The 9,859-nt window shown below is 46.8% G+C and overlaps 1 protein-coding gene across 1 annotated transcript; it reads right to left on the reverse strand.

Annotated features, from left to right (window-relative positions):
* Positions 1-7,388: 7,388 nt before the first annotated feature.
* LOC109763844 (F-box/FBD/LRR-repeat protein At1g13570-like) lies at positions 7,389-9,659 on the reverse strand. The gene is made up of 3 exons (XM_020322706.4): positions 8,411-9,659; positions 8,184-8,327; positions 7,389-8,066 (listed from the first exon to the last, which is right to left on the reverse strand). The coding sequence occupies exons 1-3, from the start codon at positions 9,539-9,541 to the stop codon at positions 7,659-7,661; spliced, it is 1,683 nt and encodes a 560-aa protein (XP_020178295.1). The 5' UTR covers positions 9,542-9,659; the 3' UTR covers positions 7,389-7,658.
* Positions 9,660-9,859: the final 200 nt, after the last annotated feature.

Here is a 9,859-nt window from a genome sequence, read left to right on the forward strand (position 1 = left end):
CGAGGTTCGGTAGTAACTTGATCTGAAGTTTCATGATCATTATCATTAGCTTCCTCACTAATTGGTGTAGGAATCACTGGAACTGATTTCTGTGATGACCTACTTTCCAATAAGGGAGCAGGTACAATTACCTAATCAAGTTCTACTTTCCTCCCACTCACTTCTTTCGAGAGAAACTCCTTCTCTAGAAAGGATCCATTCTTGGCAACGAATATCTTGCCTTCGGATCTGTGATAGAAGGTGTACCCAACAGTATCCTTTGGGTATCCTATGAAGACACATTTCTCCGATTTGGGTTCGAGCTTATCAGGTTGAAGCTTTTTCACATAAGCATCGCAACCCCAAACTTTAAGAAACGACAACTTGGGTTTCTTGCTAAACCACAGTTCATATGGTGTCATCTCAACAGATTTAGATGGTGCCCTATTTAATGTGAATGCAGCCGTCTCTAGAGCATAACCCCAAAACGATAGCGGTAAATCGGTAAGAGACATCATAGATTGCACCATATCTAATAAAGTGCGGTTACGATGTTCGGACACACCATTACGTTGTGGTGTTCCAGGTGGCGTAAGTTGTGAAACTATTCCACACTGTTTCAAATGAAGACCAAACTCGTAACTCAAATATTCACCTCCACGATCAGATCGTAGAAACTTTATTTTCTTGTTACGATGATTTCAACTTCACTCTGAAATTCTTTGAACTTTCCAAATGTTTCAGACTTATGTTTCATCTAGTAGATATACCCATATATGCTCAAATCATCTGTGAAGGTCTGAAAATAATGATACCCGCCGCGAGCCTCAACACTCACCGGACCGCATACATCAGTATGTATTATTTCTAGCAAGTTTGTTGCTCGCTCCATTGTTTCGGAGAACGGAGTCTTAGTCATCTTGCCCATGAGGCATGGTTCGCAAGCATCAAGTGATTCCAAAAGCCCATCAGCATGGAGTTTCTTCATGCGCTTTACACCAATATGACCTAAACGGAACTGCCACAAATAAGTTGCACTATCATTATTAACCTTGCATCTTTTGGCTTCAATATTATGAATATGTGTATCACTATAATCGAGATTCAACAAAAATAGACCACTCATCAAGGGTGCATGACCATAAAAGATATTACTCATATAAATAGAACAACCATTATTATCTGATTTAAATGAATAACCATCTCGCATCAAACAAGATCCAGGTATAATGTTCATGCTTAACGCTGGCACCAAATAATTATTCGTATGTAAAACAAAGCCCGACGGTAGATGTAGAGGTAGCGTGCCTACGGTGATCACATCGACTTTGGAACCATTTCCCACGCGCATCGTCACCTCGCCCTTAGCCAATCTTTGCTTAATCCGTCGCCCATGTTTCGAGTTGCAAATATGAGCAACAGAACCAGTATCAAATACCCAGGCTCTACTACGAGCATTAGTAAGGTACACATCAATAACATGTATATCAAATATACCTTTCACTTTGCCATCCTTCTTATCCGCCAAATACTTGGGGCAGTTCCGCTTCCAGTGACCAGTCGCACTCACTCTCAGGCTTAGGTCCAGACTTGGGCTTCTTCGCTTGAGCAGCAACTTGATTGTCGTTCTTCTTGAAGTTCCCCTTCTTCCCTTTGCCCTTTTTCTTGAAACTAGTGGTCTTGTTAACCATCAACACTTGATGCTCCTTCTTGATTTCTACCTCCGCAGCTTTTAGCATTGCGGAGAGCTCGGAAATTGTCTTATCCATCCCTTGCATATTATAGTTCATCACGAAGCTTTTGTAGCTTGGTGGCAGTGATTGAAGAACTCTGTCAATGACACTATCATCAGGAAGATTAACTCCCAGTTGAGTCAAGTGGTTGTGGTACCCAGACATTCTGAGTATATGTTCACTGACAGAACTATTCTCCTCCATCTTGCAGCTATAGAACTTATTGGACACTTCATATCTCTCAATTCGGGCATTTGCTTGAAATATTAACTTCAACTCCTAAAACATCTCATATCCTCCATGACGTTCAAAACGTCGTTAAAGTCCCGATTCTAAGCCGTAAAGCATGGCACACTGAACTATCGAGTAGTCATCAGCTTTGCTCTGCCAGACGTTCATAACATCTGGAGTTGCTCCTGCAGTGGGTCTTGCACCTAGCGGTGCTTCCAGGACGTAATTCTTCTATGCAGCAATGAGGATAATCCTCAAGTTATGGACCCAGTCAGTGTAGTTGCTACCATCATCTTTCAACTTAGCTTTCTCTAGGAACGCATTAAAATTCAAGGGAACGGAAGCACGGGCCATTGAACTACAACAACATGGACATGCAAAATACTATCAGGTACTAAGTTCATGATAAATAAGAACTCCCACTTATATAGACATCCCTCTAGTCATCTAAATGATCACGTGATCCATATCAACTAAACCATGTCCGATCATCATGTGAGATGGAGTAGTTTTAAATGGTGGACATCACTATGTTGATCATATCTACTATATGATTCACGTTCGACCTTTCGGTCTTAGTGTTTCGAGGCCATATCTGCATATGCTAGGCTCGTCAAGTTTAACCCGAGTATTCCGCGTGTGCAAAACTGGCTTCCACCCGTTGTATGTGGACGTAGAGCTTATCACACCCGATCATAACGTGGTGTCTCGGCACGACGAACTGTAGCAACGGTGCATACTCAGGGAGAACACTTATACCTTGAAATTTAGTGAGGGGTCATCTTATAATGCTACCGCCATACTAAGCAAAATAAGATGCATAAAGGATAAACATCACATGCAATCAAAATAAGTGATATGATATGGCCATCATCATCTTGTGCCTTTGATCTCCATCTCCAAAGCACCGTTATGATCACCATCGTCACCGGCTTTACACCTTGATCTCCATCGAAGCATCGTTGTCATCTCGCCAACTATTGCTTCTACGACTATCGCTACCTCTTAGTGATAAAGTAAAGCAATTACATGGCGATTGCATTTCATACAATAAAGCGACAACCATATGGCTCCTGCCAGCTGCCGATAACTGTTACAAAATATGATCATCTCATACAACAATTTATATCTCATCACGTCTTGACCATATCACATCACAGCAAGCCCTGCAAAAACAAGTTAGACGTCCTCTACTTTGTTGTTGCAAGTTTTACGTGGCTGCTAGGGGCTTCTAGCAAGAACCGTTCTTACCTACGCATCAAAACCACAACAATTTTTTGTCAAGTGTGTTGTTTTAACCTTCAACAAGGACCGGACGTAGTCAAACTCGATTCAACTAAAGTTGGAGAAACAAACACCCGCTAGCCACCTGTGTGCGAAGCACGTCGGTAGAACCAGTCTCATGAATGCGGTCATGTAATGTCGGTCCGGGCCGCTTCATCCAACAATGCAGCCGAATCAAAGTTAGACGTTGCTGCTAAGCAGTATGACTATTATCGCCCACAACTCAATGTGTTCTACTCATGCTTATAACATCTACGCATAGACCTGGCTCGCATGCCACTGTTGGGGAACGCAATATTTCAAAAAAATTCCTACGATCACGCAAGATCTATCTAGGAGATGCATAGCAACGAGCGGGGAGAGTGTGTCCACGTACCCTCGTAGACCGAAAGCGGAAGCATTTAGTAACGCGGTTAATGTAGTCGAACGTCTTCGCGATCCAACCTATCCAAGTACCGAACATACGGCACCTCCGCGATCAGCACACGTTCAGCTCGATGACGTCCCTCGAACTCTTGATCCAGTTGAGGCCGAGGGAGAGTTCCGTCAGCACGACGGCGTGGCGACAGTGATGATAAAGTTACCGGCGCAGGGCTTCGCCTAAGCACTACGGCGATATGACTGAGGTGTGTAACTGTGGAGGGGAGCACCGCACACGGTTAAGAGAACTCGTGTGTTCTAGGGTGCCCCCCTTGCCCCCGTATATGAAGGAGGGGAGGGGAGGTCAGCCGGCCCTCCTAGGGCGCGCCAGGAGAGGGGAATCCTACTAGGACTCCAAGTCTTAGTAGGTTTCCACGTAAGGAAGAGGGGGAAGAAGGAAGGAAGAGGGGGAAGGGAAGGAAAGGGGGGCGCTGCCCCCTTCCACTAGTCCAATTCGGACCCAAGGGGGGCAGCCCTCTTGGCCCTTCCTCTCTTCCCACTAAGGCCCAGCGAGGCCCATTAGCTCCCCCGAGGGGTTCCGATAACGCTCCGGCACTGCGATAATTATCCGGTACCTCTCGGAACTTATCCGGTGTCCGAATAACATCGTCCAATATATCAATCTTTATGTCTTGACCATTTCGAGACTCCTCGTCATGTCCGTGATCTCATCCGGGACTCCGAACAATCTTCGGTCATCAAATCACATGACTCATAATACAAATCATCATCGAACGTTAAGCGTGCGGACCCTACGGGTTCGAGAACTATGTAGACATGACCGAGACACATCTCCGGTCAATAACCAATAGCGGAAGCTAGATGCTCATATTGGCTCCTACATATTCTACGAAGATCTTTATCGGTCAAACCGCATAACAACATACGTTGTTCCCTTTGTCATCGGTATGTTACTTGCCCGAGATTCGATCGTCGGTTTCATCATACCTAGTTCAATCTCGTTACCGGCAAGTCTCTTTACTCGTTCCGTAATGCATCATCCCGCAACTAACTCATTAGTCACATTGCTTGCAAGGCTTATAGTGATGTGCATTACCGAGAGGGCCCAGAGATACCTCTTCGATTCACGGAGTGACAAATCCTAATCTCGATCTATGCCAACTCAGCAAACACCATCGAAAACACCTGTAGAGCATCTTTATAATCACCCAGATACGTTGTGACGTTTGATAGCACACTAAGTGTTCTTCCGGTATTCGGGAGTTGCATAATCTCATAGTCATAGGAACATGTATAAGTCATGAAGAAAGCAATAGCAATAAACTAAACGATCATAGTGCTAAGCTAACGGATGGGTCTTGTCCATCACATCATTCTCTAATGATGTGATCCCGTTCATCAAATGACAACACATGTCTATGGCTAGGAAACTTAACCATCTTTGATTAACGAGCTAGTCAAGTAGAGGCATACTACGGACACTCTGTTTGTCTATGTATTCACACATGTACTAAGTTTCCGGTTAATACAATTCTAGCATGAATAATAAACATTTATCATGATATAAGAAAATATAAATAACAACTTTATTATTGCCTATAGGGCATATTTCCTTCAGAAGTCCCATGAACTTCCCGGGAGGGGGGGGGGGGGGGTCGGTAACCCCCGGTACTCCGAAACAACCCGAACCATTCCGGTGTCCGAATGTAACCTTCCAATATATGAATCTTTACCTCTCGACCATTTGGAGACTCCTCGTCATGTCCGTGATCTCATCCGGGACTCCAAACAAACTTCGGTCATCAAATCACATAACTCGTAATACAAATCGTCATCAAATCACATAACCAATAGTGGAACCTGGATGCTCATATTGGCTCCTAGATATTCTACGAAGATCTTTATCGGTCAAACCGCATAACAACATACGTTGTTCCCTTTGTCATCGGTATTTTACTTGCCTGAGATTCGATCGTCGGTATCATCATACCTAGTTCAATCTCGTTACTGGCAAGTCTCTTTACTCGTTCCGTAATGCATCATCCCGTAACTAATTCATTAGTCACATTGCTTGCAAGGCTTATAGTGATGATCATTACCGAGAGGGCCCAGAGATACCTCTCCGATACACGGAGTGACAAATCCTAATCTCGATCTATGCCAACTCAACAAACACCATCGGAGACACCTGTAGAGCATCTTTATAATCACCCAGTTACGTTGTGACGTTTGATAGCACACAAGGTGTTCCTCCGGTATTCGGGAGTTGCATAATCTCATAGTCAGAGGAACATGTATAAGTCATGAAGAAAGCAATAGCAATAAAAACTGAACGATCATTAATGCTAAGCTAACGGATGGGTCTTGTCCATCACATCATTCTCTAATGATGTGATCCCGTTCATCAAATGACAACACATGTCTATGGTTAGGAAACTTAACCATCTTTGATTAACGAGCTAGTCTAGTAGAGGCATACTAGGGACACTCTGTTTGTCTATGTATCCACACATGTACTAAGTTTCCGGTTAATACAATTCTAGCATGAATAATAAACATTTATCATGATATAAGGAAATATAAATAACAACTTTATTATTGCCTCTAGGGCATATTTCCTTCACCTGGTAGGCCTGCTATGTAAAAGTTTCATCTATCACACAACATTCGCTATTTATATCCATAATTTTGTTTCATAGCTCTCATCATGTCATAGATTCATAGTAATAAACACATGAAATTCAAACTGGCTTTACCAATAGCTATCTACTGATTGATGCTTACAGGACGCATCTTATTCTTGAAATGTGAGGAGCCAAATATCCATGCTCAAGGTTGGCTTTGTGAAACTGATTTATCTGGTGTTGAGCAAGGTTGTGAATTAAGGCTTCTAAGTTGCATTTTCTCAGAGTTTTGCGGTGACATCACGAAACTCAAAGGGCAAACAACTAGAGTGCATCTTTCTTAGTGTTTAGCTTTATAAATTTCATGTGCTAATATCTACTTGCGACATGCAACACTGCAAATATGATGAAGGACTATTCCTGATCAACCCCCTTTTTCCTACTATATCCTATTTCTACAATGCAATGTCACATAACACAATTGACGGTAACCCAATAGGATCATAGGCTAATATATATACTTTTTCTATATTTTTATAAAGCCTACTCTACAACCAGTGGCTAGCACATTATTATTCTTGCAATTTTTATTCAATTTAGCATTACATTATATTTTTACTACAAAACCCTTAATGTTAGCTTAAAGTTCCGCGGCACCGCGCGGGGTGTCATCTAGTTTTCACAATACTCCTGCTCGAGTGGAGTTCCAACAGCCACTTCCTGTCTGAACCGCTGTTCGTGACAAACATCAACTTATTTTGGATATGCTACTGTGGTATGGACACGACCTTCAGAAGTTAAGATAGACAGGAATTCGACTACAAATCCCACTCGTCCGTGAATCCCTACTCATCAAGACCACATAAGATAGCTGACTTCGTATGGTAAATTGGCATTCCAGACGAGCAGAATCAACCAGGGCACATCAGACGGAGCACACTTTTCATAGAATAATATGCTAAAGAAAATTAGTAAAAGCATGAAATGGCCCACGAATATATCTCTGTCTGCCAGCATTCAGCAACACAATCAGCAGAAATTGTACGTTTCAGCAACCCAAGCTAAGAATCAGAACAGTGCCTTGAAGGTAGATACCGCAACAGAGCACAAACCATGTTTTTTTGGTTCATATATAAATTAAGCTTCAAAAGGGCCCTGGTACAAAAATCAAAACCTCTTTCCAAGTTTCAGTTAACACCTCAGATGATGCAGCCCTGAAGAGCAGCAGAAATTGCAGGTTTCAACAACCCAAGCTTGAGAATCAAAACAGTGCTTTGCAGGTAGACACCGCAACAGAGCACAAACCATGTTTTTTGTTCATGTAATAGGAGTATAAATTAAGCATTGTCTGATGATGAACTCAAAAAGGCCCCTGGTACAAAAGCCAAAACCTCTCTCCAAGTCTCAGTTAACACCGGCCTTCTTCTCAGACGGTGCAGCCCTGAAGAGCAGCAGTGCACGCGAACGGGTCCGTCGTGGAGAAATCAGATCCTCTCTCGAAGTTCAGCACCCACTTGTCATCTCCCGTTTCGAGTGGACTCTCAAAGAGCACCAGCGAACAGCCTCGGCTGGCCCATCTTGCGTCGAACAGAGGTTTCACTTTGGAGTTGGCCTCGTCCATGGAAGCGAAGCTCCCTTTGCAGAACACAATCACCAGCTTCGTCAGCATCCGAGCGCTCTCCAGGACGAACTTGAGGAAGGAGAGCTCGCCCCTCTCCCCTCGGAAGGCGTAGAAGACCATCAGCTTAAGGTGTGACTGGATGCACTCGATGTCGCCGGCCTCGTGCCAGAACTTGTTGTTGACCTTGCCTGTGGGCTCGTCGGTCTCATTGGACTGTAAAACGGTGAAACCAGTAAATACTTATTCAGCTCCACAATGATGCATCGACAACACATACAGAATTACAGATACAGGGGTGATGCTAGATAAGTGAGGGGGTCTCACTCTCACCTCGAGATGTAGCCTCTCGACGTTGGGGAAGCATCTGAGGAAGCTCGGCAGCATCTTAGCATCGTTGCGGACACCAAAGCACACTCTTAAGCTGAGGATCTTAACGCTCGGGACCGTGGTGCTTGGGCTTGGCTTCGTCCCAGCCTGCAATGCACCAATTTTGTGAGGAAAGTTCACCCATTGACATAGATATCGAACAAATGGAAACTTGTGAGAGCCATTTGCACCTTGATGATGGTGTTGCCGATCTCTAGCAGGTGTCGTGCCGGCTCCAAGTAGCCAAGTAAGCTCAGCGCAGGGGCATGGCCAATCTTGACAATCCTGTGCAAGCCATCGCGGGCTGATGATGTCCAGATGATGACCCTCTCAAGGTTAGGGGCGTTCTTGACGACGATATTCAGATCGATGCCTTCTATGATCTGCACGCACCGGAGGCTGCGGCTGACGAGGCTGAGCCACTTGAGCAGAACGTTGGCTTGGATGCAGAGGATCTCCAGCACAGGGCTCCTGGCGAGGACGAAGTCCATGTCCCGGTTCACAATGGCCATGCCCAAGAGGCCCAGCTCGCGGAGGTGTGGGAATGACACTCCGCGCGGGAGGTCGGCCGTGTTAGGGAAGGCAAGGGTGCCAAGGTAGAGGCGGGTGAGGGTGGCCATGCCGAAGAAGGTGGCGGGGAGGGCCATGTCGAGCGGCCACGGGCGGTTGACGAGCATGAGCTCCCGGACGCCCTTGACGGCGAGGAGCTGGAGCCAGCGCGCGAGCAGGCCGGGGGTCTCCTGCATGTGGCATGAGATGAGGTGGACGAAGCGGAAGGGCCCCGGGTGCGCGTCGAGGATGTGGGTGATGGCGGACTCGACGCGCTGCGCGTGGGCGCGCTCGACCCGCAGGCTGGAGCCGCATCCGGCGGGGAGGAGGTCGGCGTCGACGAGGACGAGCGGGGTGGAGAGCCAGACCCGGCGCCAGCGGCAGGAGAGCGCGGCGGTGCGCGCGCCGTCCTTGGCGGGGAGGCGGGAGACGATGTTGCGGAGGAGCTCCTCGGGGAGGCCGCTGATGCGGTCGACGCCGCCGCCGTCGTCCTGGGGCGGGAGAAAGGCGGCGGAGAGGGCGGCGCGGCTGGAGACGAAGGGCGGGCTGGGGAGGACATAGTGGAGGAAGGTCATGGCGGTGGTCACGTCGGACTCGAGGGTGACCGGGTCCATGCCGTGCTCCCGGTACATGGCCTGCGTCGCGGCGTCCATGGGGAAGGCCCGCACACGGGGGTCCAGGGCCGCCGCCGCGAGGCCTCCATGGCGCGGTCCGCGGGTGCACCGGGGTCCATGGGGACACCTGCACCGGTGCTCAGGGTTACCGGCGTCCATGGAGGCAGGTGGCCGCCGCTGACGGTATCGGCTGCGAGGGTTTGGGGATTTGGGGTTTTGAAATGCGATGGCGGAAGAAATTTGCTGGCTTTGGGCGGAGAAGACGGTGGATGACTGGATACGATTCGCGCAGCGTGCTTCTTTCTGGAGTAGTTTGCTTCTTCTTTTTTTTTTGAGGGAATCTGGAGTAGTTTGCTGGCTTTTCCTATTTGACGCATTCTGCGTCAAGTAGTAGTCGATCCTTCGCACAGACCAGATCAAAGCTAGCGATAGAACTGGGCCGGCCCATCCGAGAAGCTAACGAGTACAGGCATCCGG

The sequence above is a fragment of the Aegilops tauschii genome, chromosome 4 (assembly GCF_002575655.3).
Source record: "Aegilops tauschii subsp. strangulata cultivar AL8/78 chromosome 4, Aet v6.0, whole genome shotgun sequence".
Classification (NCBI taxonomy): Eukaryota; Viridiplantae; Streptophyta; class Magnoliopsida; order Poales; family Poaceae; genus Aegilops; species Aegilops tauschii.